Source organism: Panicum virgatum, chromosome 4K (genome assembly GCF_016808335.1).
Source record: "Panicum virgatum strain AP13 chromosome 4K, P.virgatum_v5, whole genome shotgun sequence".
Classification (NCBI taxonomy): domain Eukaryota; kingdom Viridiplantae; phylum Streptophyta; class Magnoliopsida; order Poales; family Poaceae; genus Panicum; species Panicum virgatum.
In genome coordinates, this window is record NC_053139.1 from 11,213,825 (window position 1) to 11,238,690 (window position 24,866).

The 24,866-nt window shown below is 46.8% G+C and overlaps 1 protein-coding gene and 1 long non-coding RNA gene across 18 annotated transcripts; both read right to left on the reverse strand.

Annotated features, from left to right (window-relative positions):
* Positions 1–16,866: 16,866 nt before the first annotated feature.
* Positions 16,867–21,910, reverse strand: LOC120703095. 17 transcript variants are annotated; one of them, XR_005686769.1, is made up of 8 exons: positions 21,253–21,910; positions 20,637–20,908; positions 20,376–20,553; positions 19,147–19,797; positions 18,757–18,852; positions 18,226–18,300; positions 17,968–18,057; positions 16,867–17,507 (listed from the first exon to the last, which is right to left on the reverse strand). It is a non-coding gene; the product is annotated as an uncharacterized LOC120703095 (long non-coding RNA). The 17 variants fall into 17 exon arrangements; XR_005686768.1 differs by having other exon boundaries at positions 18,226–18,852; positions 19,147–19,828; positions 20,637–20,763; positions 20,851–20,908; positions 21,253–21,909; XR_005686763.1 differs by lacking the exon at positions 17,968–18,057 and adding an exon at positions 21,082–21,167 and having other exon boundaries at positions 18,226–18,852; positions 20,637–20,763; positions 20,851–20,908; positions 21,253–21,906.
* A 203-nt stretch (positions 21,911–22,113) lies between these two features.
* On the reverse strand, positions 22,114–23,677 carry LOC120703096 (uncharacterized protein At3g28850-like). Its single transcript, XM_039987105.1, has one exon. The coding sequence runs from the start codon at positions 23,456–23,458 to the stop codon at positions 22,241–22,243; it is 1,218 nt and encodes a 405-aa protein (XP_039843039.1). The 5' UTR covers positions 23,459–23,677; the 3' UTR covers positions 22,114–22,240.
* Between the last annotated feature and the right edge of the window lie 1,189 nt (positions 23,678–24,866).

Sequence of the window (24,866 nt, forward strand, 5' to 3'; positions counted from 1 at the left end):
TTTTCTCATGACGCCCTTTACAGCCGAGGAGGTGCAAGCGGCTCTTGATGCTGTTGGGGACCTGAAAGCACCCGGTCCTGATGGGATGCCAGCACTGTTCTACAAACAGTTTTGGGAGTTGGTGGGCGATCGTGTGGTGACGGAAGTGCTGGAGGTACTGAGTGGAGGGCATATGCCGGAGGGGTGGAATGATACAACAATTGTGCTTATACCCAAGGTGGCAAAACCTTGAACAGGTAAAGGACCTACGGCCTATAAGCCTTTGTAATGTGCTATACAAGTTGGTGTCCAAAGTCCTGGCAAATAGGTTAAAAGTAATCCTACCAGAAGTGATCTCCCCTTTACAAAGTGCCTTTGTTCCTAGCAGACTCATCTGTGATAACATTCTGGTGGCCTATGAATTGACACATTACATGAGAAACAAGCGGAAAGGAAAGGAGGGGTATGCTGCAATTAAACTAGATATGAGTAAAGCCTACGACCGGGTAGAATGGGCCTTTCTAAGGGATATGATGGTGAAGCTGGGTTTCAGAGAAAACTGGACTGATCTTATTATGAAATGTGTTTCTTCAGTTTCGTATCGGGTGCGAGTGAATGGAAATCTCAGTGACAGGTTCACTCTTGAGCGGGGGCTTCGCCAAGGGGACCCGTTGTCGCCATATCTTTTTCTGATCCGTGCTGAGGGCTTCTCAGCTTTGCTGAATCAGGCTGAAGAAGAAGGAAGGATTGAAGGGGTGAAAGTGTGCCAGAATGCTCCTAGTGTATCTCATTTTTTGTTTGCCGACGACTCCCTAATTTTGTTTTGTGCAAACAGAGATGATGCATTGCAGCTACAGAGGATACTAGATGTATACGAAGAGTGTTCTGGTCAGACAATTAACAGAGATAAATCGGCTATTATGTTCAGTCCAAACACTAGTAGTACAGACAAAGGTGTGGTAAAGGAGGCACTGAACAAGTGAACATACAGAGACAAACGATGAACGAGAGATATCTGGGACTACCAGTTTTTGTGGGACAAAGCAGGAAAAAGGTCTTTTCTTATCTGAAGGATAGAGTGTGGAAGCGCATACAGGGTTGGAAAGAAAAGATGCTGTCGAGGGCCGGCAAGGAAGTACTGATAAAAGCAGTGGCGCAGGCTATTCCCACTTTTGCCATGGGATGTTTTGATATTACCAAGGATCTGTGCGACCAAATCAGCACAATGATCTGCAGGTATTGGTAGAGTAACCAAGACAACGACAACAAGATGCACTGGATAAATTGGAACAAGCTAACTGACCCAAAGGCGGATGGGGGTTTGGGATTCAGAGATATACATGTGTTCAATTTGGCTATGTTGGCAAAACAGGGATGGCGATTGTTGCAGGATCCAGACTCGTTGTGTGCACGAGTACTGAACAGTGTTTAAAATAGCGGGCTAAGACATTTAGCGTTTAATATTTGTAGAGGCTAAGAAAGGCTATAGAGGGCTATAGCCTAGCTAATCCATTTAGCGGTTCTATAAATACTGAGAAATCGACACCTCTAATTTTGACACCGATTTCTGAGAAGTTGTACCTAAGTATTTTGATACCACTTCTTCCGTGGACCCTATACCAACACTACACCAATAAGACATTCACCTAAACACTAATATGAGAGACCAACTCTATATGAGAATTCAACTCTTTATTCACCATAAGTTAGTACAACACATGAATATTGCACTCTTTATGTGGCTACCTTACCATGACACATCAATCTTGCTATCTCCCACTTGAGACCTCTTATGCCATGGTAGCGGAGGGGACTACCCCTATTTATAGGACTCTATGGCTCATATGGTTTTTCCATGTGTCCATCTTCTGTACACTTCTTTACAAATATCTAACTCTAGAATTTTCTTCATACTTATCTAACCATACAAATACCTAATTTATTGGGTATTCTATATTTCACCAAGAAGCATGGTGACCATGGTTCATGCATACTCTCTAATCTTCTAGGAATTTTTCACAATTATGCATTTCTACTTCAACATCATGCATAATCTCTGAGTAATTTACATATAAATATGAAATCAATAAAATTTCATGTACCGAAGACGTCTTGGGCTTCATTCTCTCGTTACATCGTTGACAAAATACCAAAGTTTGTAAATAACAAAGTTCAATACTAAACTAATAATAAATAAAAACTAATTATATGATTTAACTGGCTAAATAACCCTTAATTTAGCGGCTATAGCGGGATATAGCCCACTATTAGTGGATTTACCCTTTTAGAACTAAGAGACGGATGTCCTAACTTTCTTCTCTCCCAAAGGCTATAGCAGGATATAGCTGTAGGTATAGCCGGCTATTTAGAACCTTGGTACTGAAGGTTAAATATTTCCCTCATGGTGGGGTTTTGCAGGCTAAAGCTGGATCGAATGCATCATACACATGGCGAAGTATTATGAAGGGCATAGATGTTCTGAATAGAGGCATAATTTGGAGAGTAGGCAACGGAAGCAGTATAAAGATATGGTTAGACCCCTGGCTGGCTAGGGAGTTTTTGAGGAAACTGATCACACCAAGAGGAAGCAATATTCTGAGCCGGGTGGAGGAACTGATTGATCCGGTCATTGGAAAATGGGATGAGGAATTGGTGAAGCAAACCTTTTGGCCCCAGGATGTGGACGTCATCTTGTTGACACCTGTGCACGCTGACCTGGAAGATGTAGCGGCATGGCATTATGATAAAAGAGGGATTTTCTCTGTCAAGTCGGCTTACAAAGTTCAACGCGAACACGAAAAGCGCAGTAGCAAGGAGGGGGTCGCATCATCGTCTAGTGGAGTTTCAGGGGGAGGGATGGAATGGAAAAAATTGTGGCGACTAAAATGCCCCGGAAAGATAAGGCATTTTCTTTGGAGGTTTGCTCATAATAGTTTGGCATTGCGACGGAATTTGGAGCGAAGGAGAATGGACGTAGACACCAAGTGTGTGCTATGTAACAGGCAAACAGAGGACAGGGGGCACTTGTTCTTCAAGTGCAAAGATGCCATAAAGGTGTGGGAGATCCTGAGATTAGAGGAACACATGGAGGTGCTAGCTACTAGCAGTGGCGGAGCTAGAAACGAACCATAGGGGGGGCTATTTTGCATAATAAAATAGATCAACATGTTCACAAGTGCATAGTGTCTTACAGATCAAATATATTTTGAGGGAAGCATTCTATACAAGGATATAGAGATGGCATTCTATACATATGACATGGCTTGTCTTGCGACTCTGAATGGCAGTGGATTGTGGGCCTCCAAAGCTCCAAATCGCAACATATCCTTGGGATTTAGTCTGGGCCGGGGGGGGGGGGGGGGCACGTGGCTTCTAGTTTTTCGTCTCAGGAAGCTGTGTCATATATACTAAAGGTGAAAGAGGATGTGCAAATGAAGTTGATAGTGCTGCTGTGGCAGTGGTGGAATGAAAGAAATAGAGTACGTGAAGGTGAAAAAAGAAGGGGAGCTGAAGATCTGGCCTATGTGATCGAGAAGCATGCTGTGGAGTTCCTGGGAATAGAAAAAGAGGCAGTAGTAGTTCCTAATAAGCCGGTGCAGAGATGGAGGAAACCAATGAATGAAAAAATGAAAATTAACTCGGATGGAGCTTTCACAGCTGATACGGGCGAAGGTGGATGGGGATACGTGATCAGAGATGGGGATGGCATGGTTCTCTAATCTCTATGCTGGCGCTGGCAACCTGATGAGACTGACTGAAGCTACCCAAGCGGAAGTGAGAGCCTGTCTGGAAGGGGCGAAAGCGGCTGCTGCTCATGGAATGGGAAATGTGATTCTGGAGACGGATTCCCTAGTGCTGGCGCAGGCAATGGAAAATAATGGGTACAGGCTATCCAGCTTTGGGGGCGATATTCTCGAGTTGAAGAACTTCATCAAGGAAAATTTTAATTCATGTGTTGTGGCCTATGTGCCAAGATCTTGTAACAAAGTGGCTCATTCTCTCGCTGCTTTGGGTTGTATGCGTTCTTCGGAGGTCGACCTTGCATAGAACGGCTCTCCTAGTTGTATCGTCGATTTGGTGGCTAGCGACATCGCTGAGCCGATAAGTTAATGGAAAGTTATTTTCCCCGCAAAAAAAAATTGTTGGAAGCCCAATTTACTCAGCTTGCTGAAGTGGAGGCCCGTATTTGGGTGAGTAAAATTTAGAAGTGAGCTTCTAAATGGACTTTTGCTCATCTAAATTTAGTAGCCCTACTGAAATTACTCTTAGGGAGACCGACGAAGCATGAATAGTCCACGTCGGGGAGCTTTTGGGCGTCGTCTTCGGAGTCTTCTTTTCCGCGACACTTCGGGTGCCCATCAACTGTTATGGACCCCTGTCTCCTCAACCGACGAGCGACGAGATCACTAGGTTTGACGGGAGAATGGTTCAAGTTGGGTTTTGCTTAAGATTTTGTAGGAGCCGAATGCAGAGGCTGTAGGGCGCAGGCACGGTTTTGTGAACCGTTTGGCATCGTCCACAAAAACTGAAATGTAGGAAGTTCCAAATCCAGGCCCAACTAGATCGGGCAAGTAAGTCCTTCTCCAGTCGCGTCGGATCGGTGTTTTGCCCGTATTTAGTTACAAAATTCAAAATTCCAAAAAAAAATTCCGGCACCTGTATGGAGACTTAAATCTAGACGAAATAAAAAACGCATTGCGACTGCTGTCTGTAAATGGCGAGACGAATCTAATGAACCTAATTAGGCTGTAATCAAACACTAAATTGCTACAGTAATGCTACAGTAACAACCTCTAATGACTGATTAATTAGGCTCATTAGATTCGTCTCGCGATTTACAGACGAGTTCTGTAATTATTTTTGTGATTAATCTATGTTTAATACTTCAAATGTAGAAAGATGCCTTTTCAAAAAATTTACGGAGCGCAACTAAACACCCCCTTTGTTGATCAGGAAAACTGGCGTGCAGGCGCTAAGCCCATTTTTGCCTGTCACAAATCTGTACAAACAGCCCAATAACACCACCCTCTCTTATTTCTCTCGCCTGGGCAGGATCTCGCGCTTTTTTCTTTTTTATATTTAAAAAAATCAAAATTTCAAAAATATATGTCCGTTTTGAAAAATTTCAAAAATACTCCCTGGTCGCCCTAGGGGGCGACAGGGGTCCTGTCACCCAAGTAACGGGCGACAGGACCCTAATGTAATTTTTTTTTGAAATTTGCAAAGAGGTCCCGGCGGGCGACAGGGCCTGTCGCCCCTCCAACGGGCGACAGGGGTCTCCCACACTATATAAGCATTGGCCTCCATTTCCTTCTCATTTGAGTCTAAAAATTCAGAAAAAAAGAGAGGGGTGAGGAGAAGAAAAGCGGCGAAGCTCTGCCGAATTCCGCACTTGTGATCTACCGGTAACATCCGTATGAATCCGTTGATATTGTATAACAATTTAATTTAATTAGCGGATTAGCTAAATTAGATTTGGTGCTTTAGAACACTCGTTTAGTATTACAATTTCAGTACTATTACAGATTTGTTTTTAAATTAATTATGAATTAGAATAGAATTATGACAGTACCTTATTGATATTGCAGCATAAGGCAATAGAATTATGACAGTACCTATATTTTAACTCATCGATTTGGTATACGATAGGTGCATTATTGAAATCATTGTTCGTCATTTGGCGCACCACACTATGGTGCCAATGTCTTCGTTAGGATCAACCTACATTCCGTGGAGCAAGTGTGAAGCCACCGTACCCGAAGGAATTGATGTGCCAATGTGCTTCTGCGGTTCATTATGCAAGTTCATGCAATTTGAGGTTTTAGGAGATGACTACGGCATGAGGTTCTTTATGTGTGAGAACTACGAATATAATCCACCTAAGCGACACGGCAAAGACCGGACCAAGGTAGCAGGATAACAGACATTATTTTTCTTTGTGACCTAACATTGAGTTATGATTCTAACTTTTGTTGGACAAAGTCTCCTCCGCCTCTTTGTGATTTTATGCAGTGGTTCGACACCATGCAGTCATAGTAGACAAAGGACTTTGTGGAACAACAAGCAAGGTGGGTTGCAGAACATTGGCGCCGAATGAAGCACGAGGAACAGCAAGAGGAGAAGCGCAAGAAAGAGCAAGAAGAGATCCGCAAGAGGATGGAGGAGGTGGATCGTAAGGCAGCGGCAGAACGTGAAGCTGACAGGGAGAGAAAGCGAGAGAGGGCACGCCGTGCGAAGGAAGCCGGGCCCGAAGCAATTAGGAAGGGCAAATATCCTCGGTGCACTCAGTAGAGTAGTACTATGTAATCCCGGCATTTAACATTCCATAAGGCATGGTAGGTTTAGATGCAACAAAAAATTACCATGTCGCGTGCACATGCCACTGCAATTAGTTGTTTATGTTTTCAGTTGAGAGCTTGACTCTGTGTGTTGTAACTTTTACCATTAATTTGCAGTTGTAGCCGGGAATCTATGAAATCTTTGAACTTGTTCTTAATATTTTCGAAGCTTTTCATGTCACTAGAATACTAAAAAGCACACATTTAATTAATATAACGATAAGAAATAAGAACTAAGAAATGCATTACATAATGTGAACCGCATACATCATAATACAATGGTAATGAAACACAACAAACTACGGTAAATAGATTCTGGACTAACCTAATATGCCTTAGGTAATTTAAAAAACACAACAAACACAACGATGCAGCATGTCACTAGCACTAGGGTAGTCCTAGTAGCCGTACCCCCACGTAGCAAACTGCGTTGAGCCTTCTCCGCAGTATCCACCCATTGCAGGTGGTGCAGGCGGTGGTGCCGGAGGTGCAGGGACCTTCTTCTTCTTCTTCTGATAAGGGCAGTTGCAGTAAGAAATAGTGCATGGTTCATCCTGTGAACCGGCAGCATTGCTGGTATCATCATCTTCGTCGTCTTTGTTACTCTCGCTCACTTCCTCATAATGGTTCACCTTGCATTCCAGATCAAAGATCTTTATCTGGAGGTACTCGATGAACTCCTGAACTGAATCAATTGGTGCAGGATCGACCCACCTAGTAAAACCACAGTTTTCTGGAGCATCGAAAGACTGCAAAACAAATTTCATGTAAGGTGTCTCATTGAAGATAAAGAAATGAAACAACCGAGTATTACTCATGCGTGTGGACATTTAAAGAAACGCCGACCGCCATCCATCCCGTCGGTGCACATCTGCACTAAGCAGTCCTCACCATGGCTGCATTTTAGCCACAGTTCTCTACGGTTATCGTATTGTCGAAGATGAGTTTCATTCGTAAATTCACTCTTGTGCTGTGGCGGAAACTCAAACACTGGTTCCGGAAACGAATCAGGTCCAAGAGGCCCCTCCCATATTATGGGGTCTCCCTTTCTTCCCCCTTTTCCTTTCCCAAAACCGTAGTAATTCTTCCCGCCCACCTCCAGACATTGGGTATACAATGAGCTTTGGTGTTTGAGTGCTGCTGGGAGTTCACAAACTTCGGAGTATCTATAGGCGCACAAAGGTCTGATACCCGGAGTGTGGAGTGTAAATGCACCTGAAAAGCCTACATGACAACACAGTGAAGAGGCTAGCTGACCTAACACTGAAAAGGCTAGATTTGATTCTCAAACTAACTACTCGATGCATCTCTGTGCATGTAGAGCATCTAAGTGCATGCAGACTTACATCACTGCATTGCTGCCGCTCGGTCGATCGCGCCTAGATGCCGCCTTCCCCACTACACGCCATAGACCTTCGCTGTAGAATGACAGGGCCGTCGTCCTCGCCAGAGAGACTGCTTTGAAGGTGAGCTGATGTGGTTGCCGTGTTGTCACATCTTTTTGAAATGGTGAAAGGGCAAGGTTGTCGTCTTTTGTCACGTATGTCTGGGAAAACAATGCGACATGTGGGAAACCCGTGATCGCCGTGCTGAGCAGTGGCAACCTGTGATCTCGTACTCGTAGCTAGATACACTATGGTCCCTATTTTGAGCTATTCGAGCGTGTCACGAAGTTTACACTGTATGCGGTAGTCGTCATCATCGTCGGCGGGATCTCAGCCGCTAACTCCTACCGCACCTAACTTGTCCTTCATTAAATCACGGAAAAAATTCGCAAGAACTTCCCTTATTTCACGAGCATTATGCAACCCACAAACATAACAAGTTCACATCAATAGTATCTATAGAAACAAATGACAAGTAAACTACCACAATCATAAACATCGGATACAAATAAGCAGTCCACAGCTATCTCATTACAAATAAACATCAGAGATACAAACATCGGATATATCTAACCATCCCTAGGGCGTCGGACCCTCTTAGCCCTCTGCTGGGCACGGACATGGCCCTCGGAGTAGGTGTGACGATCCGGAGACCTCACCTGTCGCTCAGGACGTAAAAGGGGCTGCGGTGTCTGCTGCTGAGAGATCACAAGTGGTGCTCCTCCTAGCTGTGAATATCCCAAGACATCGGGGTCACTGTGCGTGCCAGGTGAGTCTGGAGTCAAGCTGTCGAGTTTGTCTAAGGTGAAGCCCTCTTTATCTGGAACGAACGTACTCGAAACAAACCCTGCGTAACATATAAACGTAAACCAACATATGTTGCGTGGTAAATTAGTGAGTGTATTGAGAGAGTGTTTTGTACCAGGTCGAAAGGAGGAAGAAGAAGGTCCGGCGCCTGCATCGGGGTAGAATCCTACGCATAAAATGCGGATGTTAGAGTACGCTCGTGTCTTTCGTCATGACATGTAGAAACCGAAATACGAAACATAAACTAACCTGTGTAGGCCGGTATCTGTGGCCCGGTACCATCCCTGGATACGGTCCGCCAACTGGTGGTGCCCCTCTAAACATTCCAATATGGCCGAATGCAGTAGCTGGATCGTATTCTGTTTGTGATATTAGTAAATATGTAGCAACACTTGATCTAATTTTAAAAAGATATCTACATTACCTGGAGTTGTGTAGTACTGCGACGTCGGCCCGTGCACGGTCGCCGGACACGGGAACGACGACGAGGCCTGGGACGACCTGTGACTGTCTTCGTACTGCACACGGCTTCCCAAGTTGTGCACTACCTGACGCAACTGGTCACGCTGCCTCGACCATGCCTCTGTCTGCTCAAACTGGGTCATTGGGGATCCGGCACGTACCCTTGTCAGGTAAGTCGAGCAGTCCATCTCCATCATGTTGCAAAGGCAAAATTGCATCCATTCAGTAAAGGAACAGTTAGAAACACATGAATTATCTTATGAATATTAATATATATATATATATATATATATATATATATATATATATATATATATATATATATATATGCAAATATGATCAAGAGACTCACCGCGCCAGCTAGTGCCTCCACGTGGTGCCGGGCATAGCCATCCTGAGGCCTCGCCTGGTGTGGGTGCGGGTGAGTGTCAACATAAATCAGACGAGCCCGAGTCCGGGGTAAGTACCATGTGAGGTAAGCCCTAAAGGAGCTGTCTGTGTGTGGTCCTGTTGGATGGACCAAGTGCTTGTCTGCTTCTTCCCATTGGTCCACCCACGGCTGCATCTTGGTGAGCCAATCATCAGAGCACGGCAAGCCACTCCTTGACAACCTACAAAAGTGGACCACTAAGAATCTTTAGATTCGACACGAATGTATGAGCCAAGTTCATTCAAAATTACCTGTGGTCCTGGCGACTGACACGCTCCAACGCGGTGGGCACCGGAAACTCCTGGTGCTGCCCAAACTGTCTCCTGACTCTCCAGAGGCAATATGCCTCAACCGCGATGTCATAAACCAGAACGCCTGTAGTAAGCCACAGGCTCGCATTCGCGGAGCAGTGCGAAGACAGGCCTACTAGTGCACGGGTAGCCACAACCTCTTTGTTGTAAGGCTCCCAGACAACATCCTCGGGCGTCAGCATGTCGATCTCCGAAACAAACTCAGGATATGCACGTCTAACCTGCGCATGCGCCCAGGACCTTTGCAGTCCGAATAAATAAAATTAAAAGTGCGCTAATACATCATGTAACAATGAATAACAAAATTAGATTTGTTGCGAACGTACCTAACGCCAGATCCAGAGAGTTCCCATAGTGGGCATGTCGTACTCCTCGTCGCCGTACATGGCCCCGTGGTAAGGCTCGTGGCTGACGATGGGCCGACCAACGGCTAGCCTCTCGTACGACCAAAGTTGTAGCAGTAGTGGGCACCCCGCCAGGATAGCGTTCCCATGTGTCTTCATGCAGCCGTCGCAGAGTCCACGATAAGTGGCTGCAAGTACTGCCTCACCCCAGCTGTAGGCCGGTACGTCCTCGTCCCCATCCGCAATCTCCCATGCATACGGAAGGAGAATCCTATCGACCGAGTTGCCATGAGTGTTGTTGAACATGATGTAACCAAACAAACAAAGTAGGTACGCCTCCAGCGATCTGGTCACACTGTACTCATCGGCATCCATAGCTAACAGGGCAGGCTGCATAAACAATTAAGATTAATAGTTTCAACTGACAATGCAACATGTGAATTGTAACAATTAAACTTAAATATGCAATGAATATGTACTGTAAACTGTAGGAACCAGGTCTTCGAAGGACATGCTCCACGCGGTCAACCAGGGCAAAACGGGCCTCCAGGTCATCCTTCCACGAGGCCGCCACCACATGCGGACCTACAGCCTCCCCGACGATAGGGAGGCCGAGGAGGTAGGCCACGTCCTGCAGCGTAGGAGTCATCTCCCCACACGGGAGGTGGAACATGTGTGTCTCCGGCCTCCATCTGTCAACGAGCGCTGTCAGGAGGGATCGGTCGAGCTGAATAGGCCCACCCTCGACAAGACGGCCCAGAGTCAGTAGACCGGCCTCATGTCACCTGCAATAAACAAAATTGTCGAAACAAAGTAATACCGACGAATACATAAGTGATAAATAATAATATTTCATTACAAACCTGTCAACCCAATCGTGGTGTATAGAGATCGCCTCCCCGGGTGGACGAGGATGTAGCACCTCTAGGGCTCGGTGCTCAACTGCTGCAAAGTAAGACTTGTGGTTCGAGTCGATAACTGGGTCTAGCAAGGAGTCCATCTCCATATCTGCATTCAAAAAATATATGAGAACACATAGGTACATATATGTTTCATACAAACTGGACGCGTAATATTTATACATTACAGATAGGTTCGATACAAACTCCACGCACGATTACTATATATTACAGATATGTTCGATACAAACTCCACGCACGATATTTATACATTACAGATATGTTCCATACAAACTGTACGCACAATTACTACATATTACAGATATGTTCGATACAAACTCCACGCACGATATTTATACATTACAGATATGTTCCATTCAAACTGGACGCACGATTACTACATATTACAGATATATTCGATACAATTGTGGATCATGACACCGAGTGCCTTCCACGAGCAATTCTCGCCGATGGTCGTCTGAACGTAGGAGGTGCACCATCTCTGGGATTTCCGGAAGGACCGACGTCAGCAGCATCGTGAAGTGCATTCTGAGGACACTTTTTGTAGTTGTGACCCAATGCTCCACATTGGCTGCAACGCTTCTGTGCCTTGCTTGCTTCGGACTCATCCATACCATTCCGAATACAACGTGTCTGACGGCGGCCTTTGCCTTTCTTAGTGGCTGGATCAGGAATAAACATCTTATTCTCATTATCCTGAATGAAAGGTCCCACTATTCCAATCACGTATACCTCATGTCCCCAGGTGGATACAGCTGCTTCCTTGCTGAAGTAAGGTGAAACAAATACTCCTGACTGCAACCCAGACTCTGCACATGCCGCAATGAGATGCGAGCATGGCAAATGCAATAACTTAGGCTTCATGCAAGAGCAGAAGGCTTTGCCATCTACTGTAATCAAACTCTCTTGTACCACCCTATCTCTACGGATACCACGACCAGTTCTATCCTTGCATAAAACCTCAAATCTATGCTCCATTGTACCTGTCGATATGACGCGGTGCAGTTTGGCCTTTTCAATACTCGGAGTTCCTTGATCTGCACCATGTTGGATTTCATTTTGTGTCTTCTCCCGGATTTGAACAAGAATGGCCAGAGGCCAGCCACGCTCTAGAGCTGCCTGCATGTACTTCTGTCAGTCATTAGTGCTGTGTATCATCATCAATTCCCATAAATCACTTTCTACCTCCCAATTAACAAGAGACTGGACGGTCATCACATGTGTCAACGGATCAACACGGAACCCACGCTGCAGCCACTTACATATGGAATCAAAACTCCTTTCCAGAGGTTTATCTATGACGCTAGATGTGCACTTAAAGGCAGAAAGGTCTACTCCATTTGGCCCATACAAAACATTGTAGTCACCATAAAATACTTGAAACTGCATCTTGCTCGACATATCTGTATATTACAGAATACTTATCGAGTTATACTCTTTACTTCAATACCTTATTCAATAATCCGTAAAAACTAAGTATGGATTTCAACTACAACATATAAGTATTCATAACTACGTGATGACACTCAAATTCTATACTGCATATGCGAAATTCTATTCTAAATCGTAATTAATTTATAAACACGTCTCTAATAGTACTGCAATTGTAATAATAAACGCGTAGTACTAATTTTCTAAACTAATTTACTACTACGTAAATAAAGTATCATTAAACTCCTACTTAAATGGTTCTACTATAACACTAATTAAATTAAATTACTCTACAATACCAATGGAAAAATACATAAGCTAATGTACTAACCTACAGATCACAAGTGCGGAATCCGGCAGGGCTTCGCCGCTTCCCTTCTCCTCACCCCTATCTTTTTTTCTGAATTTTTGGTGGAATTTTTGGGCTAAAATGAGGAGAGAATGGGGGTAGAATGCTTATATAGGGGGGTGAGACCCGGTCGTCGGGGGGGGCGACAGGCCCCCTGTCACGCCTGTGGACGGGGTCCACCGGTCGCCCGAGGGGGGGGGCGACAGGCCCCCCTTGCACCCGCGCGCCCCCGGCCAAGGACCTCGTTGTAAATTTAAAGAAAAAAATTACATTTAGGGCCTGTCGCCCCCCTAGGGCGACCGGGGGTATTTTTGAAATTTTTCAAAACGGACATATATTTTTGAAATTTTGATTTTTTTAAATATAAAAAAGGAAAAAGCGCCAGGATCTCTGAGAATACAGGGCAGCCCATTACATTTGTGGATTGTGAGTTCGTTACACTAGCATACGTATACAGCAGCCTGCGTACATTCTCGCCCCCCCCCCCCCCCCCCGCGACCCACCCACCCACCCCCAAATGATTTGATTTTTTAACCATGGGATTGATTGCCCGTTTGCACGTTCCGGACTCTCTAGAATCCACGGCAATGATGGTACTTTCTCTATTTTTATTTACATGTCATGTTAGGTTTGTCCTAAGTCAAATTTAATAAATTTTGATCAAACTTATATAAAAAATAATAGCATTTTCAATACTAATTTTGTTTCATTGAATCCACGGTGAAGTATATGTTCACAGTGCATAGATTGGATAGTATAGTTATTGCTATATTTTTTTTATAGACTAAGGCAAAGTTAGTCAAATTTGATTTAGGACAAATCTAATACGACATGTAAATAAAAACGGAGGGAGTATACCCTGGCGGTAGTAATTACATAGTAACACTTAAGATTAAAGTCTTTATGTGGTACTTAAAGGAAGTAGGCATTTTTAGCTGTATTGCTGTAATGAGACAATATAACATTTGTTTTTGGATTGTCATGTGGCAAGGTTCATTTGGAATGCTATGTACGTCTTGTTTGGTATTCAGCCACCTAGATTTCGAATTTGTTGGGTTCTTAGCTTATGGATTTTTCTGCAAAGCTTAGAAAACGTATTCTTGTGGGCATTGGCTCTTTGCTAGGCCACCTGGTTGAGTAGAAATGATATTGTTTTTCAAATATTGTATTTGCAGGTCACTTTATGGGGACAAGGTGTTGGTCCCGGTTGTCCGAAGAGAAAGAGGAGAATTCACTAAAGAGTTGTTGTACTATGGAGAGTGTTGTCATGGAGTTTTTGAGCAAGTATGAATGGAACTTCATGAGCGTGATTGAAGACTAGTGTCTGGTTTCTAGTTCTTCTTTGTTTTTTTTCGCGACCGTGTCTGAGCACGTTTTTCATTAAAAAGAAAGCAGTTACACACACAACCTTGTTGCGGCCAAACAGGACTTGGACCACACAAGAACACAAAGGACTAACGAAAAAGAAACACTGAAGAAAAAATACAGACAAACTCACAATAGGCCACAACAACGAACAAACAACAGAAGAAACACGAGGGGGAGTACACTCCAAACAAGCCACCCAAACAAAGTCCACTCGAAGAGCTGGACCTGCACAAAAAACTGTCGCCAACACGAAGCAGGAGACGGTAGCGAAGCATCCACCGAAAAGCACGATCATAGCGGCAAAACATAAAGGAATGGCGGCAAAGCATCCGCCAAGCTCGAAGTAACCACAGGTGGCAAAGCATTCACCAAGCAACACGATCACGGCGGCAAAGCATCCGTCAATGTACGGCGGCAATGCATCCGCCAACGATCTAAACTTCCAAGACGATAGTGCATAAATCAGAGCGAGACAGGTACAGAAGAAGGCGACCAGCCACGGTGGGCGCGGCGGGGTTAGAAGCGAACGAATGATGCCTCCAAGAAGGAAAATGGTGCCCGAAGTCGTCGTCATCATCGGCCTGCGGATAGGCAAATGCCTTCACCTCAGCTCCACCCCGGAGCACCCACCCAGTGACGACGACCCGCCGCGGCGCCGAAAGAATGGAGACCGCAACGAAGAGGTGGAAGGACAACATCTCCCAGGACAACATAACAATGCCACCAGGGAGGGAAACGACACCCACAAGCGTCGTCGTTGTTGGCCCAGCAAAGCACTGGACAGAGCTTTCGCCCGAGATCTTAGGAACGAGACGAGTGCTGCCCGCCACGAGCGTCCATTGACGGCAGTGCCAACGGACGACGCCCCCACCGACGGAGAACCCCCACGACCCACGGCGACCACGGGCAGCAGCTAACCCCCAACTTGCGGCCACGGGAAGGAGATCCCCAGGCCCAGAGGCCACCACACCGGGAAGGGGCGGTCCGGCAGATGGAGGCGCGCGGGACGCAACCACCCGAGGCGAGCGGCAGTGGCCACAGTCCCAGAGCGGAACCGGCGGCAGCGAGCCCACACAGCGGCCTTGATGCTGCTGCCCCACTGTCCCCCGCCGGGCTGGCGCACGAACTCGCGGAGGCAGAAGAAGAGGAGGGCGAGGGCGGCGTGCGCGGCGAGCACGAAGGCGACGGAGCTCTGCTTTGTAGTTCACTTTGTATCGAGTTTCATGTATATGTTTTGATCTTTTGGATGGTGTTTGGCGTTTGCTAGCAGCCTGAGTCACATCAATTTGTAATATTGTGGCTGTGAACATTCCTTTACGAATGATCGATCGAGAGGCCGGGACTCTTTCCTTAATCTAGAAACAACATAGTCCAACACTACGCTGATGCTGTCGTTTCAAAGAAAAAACACTATGCAGACAGAAACACTCTATTGCTGACGATACGATGTTTTCAAGGTTTAGATTTGGGAGAAAGAAAACTGAAGTGCAAGATCAAGCTATGGGCCCGTTGCAATTGGCAACTCACTTCGGCGCGACCCCACGGCGCGGCCACATGTTACCTGGTCGGGACGGCACGGTTGGTATACTGCCCGCGACCGCACAGGGCGTGGCAACTGGCAGCTGCAACCGCCCAGCCATTGGCCCAATCGCTCGTGCTGGTAGAGTGGTAGTAGGCCTCCAGCCACCACGCCATTTACTCCCCGTGTGTGTACGGCCGCCTGTACGAACGCAAAACGTGGGCGCCAAATCATTGAGAATCTTGTCCTGTATTCTCTGTCATAAACAGCAGCGCAGCAATGGCGGCGTGGCGCGAAGCTCCCATTTCTGCTGCCACTGACAGTGCCAGCGCCAGGGCGCTGTTGACTGTGCACCGGGATCAGACCAGGTTAACGCTACCGACCGGTCCGGCGAAACCGGCGGGTCCGGTACTTGTATACCGGACCGGTTTGGCCGGAAACCGGTCCAAACCGATCGAAGTCAAATTTGAATTCAAAAGTCGCAGTGCAAACGGTTCGTACCGGCTTACCAGTCGGTTTGACCGGTTTACTGGCCGGTTTACCGGTCGGTTTGACTGGTAACCGGCCAAATTCAAAATTTTTATTTTGGTTTAAATTGAAATGTCCGCAAAATATACTAAATAAATATTTGTATAACATATTTTAGCCTAAATGAACCCTCCAACTCTTTTTTGTACTACTTTTACATTGTATTTGTATATTTTTATATGCACGTTTTTTTTGTTTAACTTCAAATCCCCGCAAACTATACTAAATGAATGATTTTTGAGAAAATTCGACACCATTAGATTCGTCGCACCTTGAAATATTTTTAGGAATTTTTTGAATTTTTTTCATTTTTTTGAATTTGAATTTTAAATTTGGGCCGGTTTGATACCGGCCCAAACCGAAACCGGGCCGGACCGATTTGACCGATAACTGGTCAAACCGGACCGGTTCTCACCGGTTTGGTGAACCCTGGATCAGACAGTTCTAGGACTCGCACACACCGGTTCACATTGGCTCAGGTTTTGGCCATTCACACTGAAACTCAGGTTTTGGCCATTCACACCGAAATTCTCATCTGAATCCCAAGACGCTGTTTTTTGTTTCTCCTCTTGATCTGTACTAGTGGAGATGCACGGGCCACAAGCACGTGTTTAAAGAACAATTTAGCTATTAATATCATAGCAATCCAATCTAATATGAACTAATCGAAGGATCTGAAATTGCAGACTCTGGTATTTCAGAAAGGCTCTTGCTGTTTATCATACTCATACACGTATTTCATTGCAGAGTGCATCCTTTTGAATGCAAACATGATACATCATAAAAAGTTCTTTACAAATGAAATACCTGGGCATTAATTGGACGCATTGACTCAAAATATTATTTAGGTACTACATATATATAGGGGTGCAGCTGCAATAATTTTTTAAGCTTTTAACTCATCAACCTTATCAGAAGTAACTTGATTGCTCGCCATTCAATTAAGACTGGTTTAGGAGAAGTCCAACTTTGAAGCAGCCTGCCTGCCTGCATGTCTCAAGTTCTAAATCGTCACTTGCGACAGTCTGCTGGAGCATGATAAAATGGTACTGCCAGCCTCTTCTTCCATCAGCTTTTCAAGTGGATACATCCATTCGACCTCAATTGCTACTGACAAGCTTTGAAAACCTAAATTACTACAAGGAAGGGTGATGTGTCCACACAATAGTGTAATGTAGCGATTAGATGAGCGAGCAAGAGCGATAAGAGGGTCCCCGTTTTCCCGAGGACGTAGTTGGGGCGACAGACGAAACGGACGAAACACCAAGAAAAACGTCACCCTTAGCCTCTTTTTAGTATAGAGATAATGCTATATCAATGTCTCTGCAGCCTGAACCTGTAAAAAACAATGAGGATCACTTTATAAGAATAAGATCCTGAATGCCTGATAGTATAGGGAATATATAACTATAATACTTGCAGCATATATTAGTTCATCACAATGCACTAATCCCAATGAATCAATTTCTTGTATCTCACTTTTCTAGGCATTTATGATTGCTAAGTACCAGTGACTTGTTCAATGCTTACAGGGATAAATACCTAGTGCAAACAGATACGTTGTAAGGTTCAATGTCTTTTTCCTGGTAGCGCTAACTGAACTATTAAGTATAGGCTCGAACATTAGAACTTGTTCTAATTTTCATTATGTCCACCTAGATGGAGTTTCAGTTTGCCTAAAACGGGGCTGAATCCTCCAACATTTGGATCGTTCAATATTAAGGTTCAGGTTCATTGAATGCAGCTTGTAATGATGGGGACTCCTGCGACTGATTGCAACACATGCAAGAAAATACCACTGCCATGGGACAATAATGAATCCGTTTCACCAAACTACAGCAAGCAAGGGAGCAGCGCCGGTTCCAGAAGGCCCTCCCTCGAAGAAACTGAAAATAATTATGTCACTTAACACTTGAATACTTCGGAGAAAACTACTTGTACAAAATCAATTAAGCATTTTCATTCAGGAAATGTACTTTAGACTAAAGCAGAAAAAAATAATGTTTTGATTTAATCTGCAAGAATTCAGACTAAAAGAACAAAGCATACATTACCTGGTGTTGAGGGAGATATATGCACTCTTCGTAGCACACATCAGCTTGTAAAAAATTGTAGAACACACCAATTGCCTAGAAATTTAGAGAAGCCAAAATTAAAATCATTTCGTAGCAGTTACAACATTACCTTTGGTGAGATTCATATAATCAATAGCAAACTGTGTAGAATATACAACAAACATGACAAGCAAGAAGATTACAATATGACCACATGTAGATTACAATATGACCACATGTAATACAATTTGGTGGGACATTATGAGTGAGACCATTTGCAGAGCTAAAGATGTAATGCACCAGTAATTTAAAACCAACCTGTCGACATCAGGTTCATGAGAATGAACATGAAATATTTGAGTAAAAGCACTGATTTGGACCATGACAACTACTAATGGGGTTGTCAAGCGGTTAGATTTGTTCTAATGAACATTCCTAATGCATTAGATTTCATCATTAACTGATTAGTGATCCAGTTCATGTGTTACTAACAACATCAGATTAATTGCTATAAACAAAGAGCAATACTACCAGCACTGGTTCTCTGAAAAAGGACCCATCGTCATAACAACTGAAGCTCGGTCTCACTTTTTGTCAAACTAAAGTGTTTCAGCTGCAACTTGATTCCTGGAAGCAAATGAAATTTCAGACGTAGCATGTATGTTGGTGATTCCATGATGCATTGATGTTAATGCATTGATGCAGAAGAAGAAAATCTATTAGGAATGTAACCGCTTGACAACCCTAAATCTATTAAGGGAAAGTTTTTTCCCTTAACAACCTAACGATGCAAACAGATATCTTTGAAACTACCCATTTTCAGAAAAGAACATAAACTGGGACAGAACTAAGACACCTGAAATTCTTTCAAAATTGATAATCAGGCAAAAAAGAAAAGATTCAGAACCATGAAACTCATACCTTAAATGTGCCCCTTCCAGCAACATTTGGGCAAGCATCTTGTGCTGCATCGTTGTCGTTTCCAGTGCCACCCTAGGGGTTGAATAAGTTACTCAAGATTCCTGTTTATCTTGTCAGCTTGATATGGTTGAACCTATTAACTACAATCATATAAGACATCTTAATATTTAAAAGATCATATTGCAGTAGGTTGTAATTTTAAAACACATTCCCAACCTTCTCAAACTTTATCTAGCCTAGACACCTTAACATACAGTATTCTAAAAATGATATATGAATATATCCAACTTGATATAAGAATGGCGATAATAGTGAGCCTGTCAAACTGTTTCTACAGTCTACACATCAGGAGAAGATCCTCGATACTCTTCATAACATACCTGCAGCTAGGGGAAACAACACCAAAGATCAACATAGGCTACAGTGCAGTGGCAGAACAGGTGCGAGGATCTCCTCATCGGCAGTTCGGCACCGACAAGAACAATTCCCCTTGCTAGTGCCTCAGCGTGATATGAGATGCAATGCCATGTTCCTTGTTGTGCCGCTAATTAAAAAGCTTCTGGAGCAACCATCTCAGATAAAGCCATGGGAATTGATCACCTATCCTGGAGCAACATCTCCTCATTGCTTCCTTATCTCCTTGATGTTTACCTGATGATCTCAAATTGAGAAAACCCTCACTCTGAATAAAGATGAGAAATTATAAAATTACAGAACAAGAGAATGATCTCAAATCGAGAAAACCCTCACTCTGAATTTAGCCATTTACCCTATAAGATGACAACGTAATCACCATGCAAAATTGCACTACACCTTAATTAAAGACAATAATCTGCTCATTTCTAACAGGAACCAATACTTTTAAAGGATTGTAACCATTCAGGTTTTCCGATCAATTGGCTAGTATCTACTATTATAGATAAGGAATGAATTGATGTTCTGAGACAAAGATAATGAAAATAAAAGTGAGAGTTCTCTCTATTAAATTAACTTTTTGAATCAACAAGCCAGTTTTTGTGGCGGCACTACTCTGTGCATTATTCGAAAACTCTCTTAATAATCAAAGTTGCATTGTTCTTAAATTGCAAATATCAGAAGTCAGGTCGCAAAATAATCATCTAATAACCAAATCATGTTATGTTTGCATTTAAAAATTTCCTTATGACAGGCTATACGAAGTTGCTAAATAAAATATACAGTAAGAAGTTGCTAAGTAAAATACTCCATACCTGATCAACACTATGTATAGTTTGTCAAATGAACTGATCTTAGGTGTGTTCCCTGTTGTGCTATATAGTATAGTTTGTCAAATGAACTGATCTTAGGTGTGTTCCCTGTTGTGCTATATATCACCATAGGAAACAGAAGGATCACCAGCATCCTCTCCCTTCACGTCTTTAAAGAAATCTTGAACCAAAATGGCACAAGCCATTAACAGATTGAATCAAAATAGCATAATATAATATGGAGTTAACAACCAGTTTTAGCACCTCAACTGCTTGCAAGGATCTTCCAAAAACTCTGAATAAGCCATCCGAGCCAAGATCGGCCACCGCCGATCAAACAACTCGGCACCTTGGGGTGGCCCCTTCCACGACCGGCAGAGAGCCCCTCCTCCTGGAATCGCTTCAAGAGGAGCAGTGACTACAGAGGATTTTATTCCATAGGATTTCATTTAGCTCTATGCTAAAGAATTGAACTTACCTAATAGTGCCAGAAGGTCGGTCTCCAGAATCTAGAATCATAAGTAATGGCATTTGCCCTGCACATTTATTTGAAACAAAAAGATAACAACCTAAATCAAACACAGGAACAATTTGTAACAATTAGATAACCTTTTAGGCTTTTACATATAAGCTGATTGCCCAGCACAGCCAGCAGAAAACATGTAAGCTTAGAATAGGCGAACGCCCAAGAAAATCAAACACTACAAACCTGGCAAGATCGCAGCATCTATTTCAACCATAGCAAGATCTTAGGACACCAACAACAAGAGTTGAACCAGGCGAAGAAAGGAGGAACTACCGCCAGAACCACGTCAAGAAGCTACGCTATGAGCGGATCGAAGCTGGAGAGGGAAAGGGGGCAAGGCCCAAAGAATCTTACATCTGAGGTGTCCAGGGCCGTCGTCGGAGCCGAGGGAATCGAAATCGGCGCGACTGGCTAGGAGGCGCGAGGAGGAAGGCTCCTCGCGGAATCCGCGACGGCGGCGCCGGTGGTGGGCCACGGGTGGCGACGGCTCGCGGATTTAGGTTCGGGAGGAAGGCCGACGGGGTGGGGTTTGGAGGTGCGGCGGCGGCGGCGGAGTAGCAGGAGGAGGTGGCGGGGCGTGGAGGCAAGCGGCCACTGGCGTGGCAGCCGGGCGGCGAGGAGGTGGGGACGCTGGGGAGGTGGAGGGCGAGGTGGACGGGGAAGAAGAGCAGGAAGAAGAGGGCGACGACGGCGGTGGCGGCGATGAGGTGGGGGTGCTGGGAGGCGGAGGCGACGGCCACCCACGACTCCACGGGGCAGGACAGCGTGGACGGAAGGGCGGTGCTGCCGCCAGGGGGAGGCGGCGTCTGGGGGAGGCCCGTCGCGAGGGAGGAGGCGGCGACGGGGGGAGGCGCGTCGCGAGGGAGGAGGGCGTCGTCTGGGGAGGCGCCGTCGTCGGGGAGAGGGCGATAAGAGAAATCGCTGGGATGAGATGCGAAGAAGGAACGGAGGAGAGAGGGAAACAGATGAGCGTGCGGCGTGATTCGCGGGAGGGATTGGAGGTAGCAAATGCAATCGCGAGGTGTGGGTACGCAGGGCGGGTAAAACAGATCGTGGTGACAAAACAATTGCATTTGAGGCGGAAACATTTTATTTGATGGTATTTTGAGGTATTTGATGGTATTTTGAGGTTTGGTCAAACACTAAGTTCTTCTATGTAGATTAAAAAAAATATTTTATGAGAGGGATGGGTGGATTAGAATAAGTAACAAATGTTCTCAATTCTTTCATCTATAGACAAGTGGTCGTCGATCACGTTCACGATCGGGGAACAAACGCATTGAACAACAGGGCTCACCAAAATTCCACACGAACTCAAGAGGAAGGAAATTGCGCAGCGCCGCTAGCAGACGGGGCATCTCACCAGCCCGTTCTCGTTGCACTCGGGGCACCGCCTGAACGCGCCGGCGCCGTCGTCCTCCGCCGCGAACACCTTGCAGCTGCCGGAGCAAGCGTCGCACGGCACGAACCGCACCCCGCCGCAGCAGCCGCAGGTCTCTGCCGCCTCGGCGTCGCCACCCTTGCCGGCGCGCGGCGCCGGGTCGCAGGCCCCGAGCGCCGCCGCCAGCTCCCCGGCCTCGTGCAGGCGCCGGACCTCCTCGGCGCCGCCCAGGTGCCGGCCGTCCGCGAACACCTGCGGGAGCGGCGGCGGCCCGGCGCCCCCGCCGAGCGCGGCGCGGAGCTCGTCCTTGAACCCGGCGTGCATCGACAGGTCGCGCTCGTCGGCGCGCACGCCGTAGCCGCGCAGGACGGCGCTCGTGGACCAGCAGTCCTCGTACGTCTGCCGGATCCCGCGGAGGCTGGTAAGGTACACCACGGCCCGGCCCGCGCTCTCCGGCGGCGGCGAGGCCTTCTTGGGTAGCTTCGACTTGGCGTTGATCTTCTCCTGCAGCGCGCTGACCCGCGCGCGCACGATGCCCGGGAACATCTGAATCTCGCGCTTCTCGACGTCGCCGCCGACGCGTTTGACGGAGTCAGGCAGAGGCTCGTCGGGCGTCAGCTCGTCGAGCGCCTTCCGGAACGCGTCCAGGATTTCCGGATCGAACACCGGCGACCCGGGCGCCGACCGCGCCTTCCGCTCCTCGCAGTGGGCGCGATCGCCATCCTCCTCTTGATCATCACCGTCGTCGTCGTCGTCGTCGAGCCCCTTCATGAGCTCCCACACGTTGATCTCCTCGGGGGGCTCGCGCACCGGCGTCTTGTTGGGCGTCCGCGGCGCCGCCGCCACGACCGCCCTCTTCTGCCGCTTGGGCGGCGCAGCCACGGCCAGCGGCGTCGCCGGGCGCCACCCGGCGAACGACCGCGACGGCCCGAGCAGCTTCCCCACGCCATCGGCGTCGTTGCCGGCCTTCATCATCCCCTCGACCCCGCCGCCGGCGCCGGCGTCGAGGGACACGAGGCCCGCCGCCGCCGCCGCGGCGCGGTCGAGGCTGAGCGTCCCGCGCGCGGCCGAGCGCAGCGCGACGGAGTGCCACGGCGGCAGGCGGCCCGAGCGCCTCCGCGGCTCCGGCGGCGCCCCGCCGCCCCCGCGCAGCGCGTGCTTGGACCCCTTGCAGCCCATCCGCGCCGCGCGCCAGGGAAAGGGGAGGGGAAGGGAGCAATCAGCCAGGCCCGAGAACCGGGCGCTGCCGTTCCACTGAGGAGGAGTAGGAGGAAACGGCTAGAACCCCCTCGCTCTCGGCGCGGCGCGCGGGAGTCAAACGCCCGGGGGAAAACTTGTGTGTGAAGCAGAGGCGGTTTGGCAGCGGCGCGTGATCCGCGGGTGGGAGCCTGCCTGAGCCCCCCGGGTTGGAAGGAGACGCATAAGAAAGGGAGGCGGCCGGGGGGCCGGGTCGCGTGGGCGGGCGCCGTGGCGCCCGTGCACGCGAGCGCAGGCGTATCCGGCCGGCCGGATCACGCCGGGGGTACGGGAGCGTACGTGCGCCGTGGCCATGGAATTCTGGATCGGACGCGTCAGGCCAGGTACCCAGCCAGGCCGGCGGGCAGTCACGGCCGGTTCGGTGGCGGTTGCGACGGCGGGGCCGGGGTGATAGCCTGTCAGGGATGCAGAGGTGCTCCGGCCCCGACGGCGACCGTGTCCATTGTGCCATGAATTTGTCGCGATCAGGCGGCCGGGGTCCGATCGCCGGCGGTTGGCGTTAGGAAGTCGCGAGACCCAGGGTGTACAAACCGACTCGAGGGTCATGATCGAACATGCTTGCACGCCAACAGCGACGTGTTTGTTTCAAGTTTTGAACTGGCTAACCACACCGTTAGGTTTATCTGCTTGGCGGATTTAACGCAGGATCGTCTGCTTTTTCGATCGGTTAATAGTCCTGCCGATCAAAAGAAGTTTCCGTTACTGGGCGAGGGCAGCTTTGCAGGGCGACGGACACACGGAATGAGGGTGTGTTTAGCTTCCCTCTTTTGGAATTTTGAAAAAGAATCTTTTCACTCGTTTATAAACTACGAGACGAATCTAATGAGCTTAATTAATTCATCATTAACATATGATTACTGTAGTTTTACTGTAGTAATTTAGTGTCTAATAACGAGCTCATTAGATTCGTCTCGCAATTTACAGTCTATTTGTGCAATGCAATTTTTTTTCAATTATATTTAATACATCATGCAGGTGATTTACAAATCTTTTGAAATTTTAAAGTTTGAATCTAAACAAGACCTGAGTGTAGGCAGTGTCTCATTCCTGGCAGTAAGTGAAGGCAGAAGTCATCGAATCGCTTTATAACATTAAAAGGAAAAGCTACTGCCACCCGACGACATCCCAACTTTTTTGTCCAAAGCCGGATCAATGCCGTTCCGTTCACAGCTTTGGCCGGTCGGTCGGTCTGTTTTTTTACTTCGAACGCATCGACGCCGGTGGAGCCACGCGAGCAGGCGTTTTCAGTCCGCTCCAGCCGCAAGGTTCTTCATCAGCCTCTTTTTTTTGTTTCTGTTTTAGCAGGCACGAGATGTGAGCCCCGTTGCTT

What these genes read in the sequence shown, in the direction of transcription:
- LOC120703096 (XM_039987105.1), bottom strand. Translation starts at nt 23,458, where the DNA reads ATGGGCTGCAAGGGGTCCAAGCACGCGCTGCGCGGGGGCGGCGGGGCG.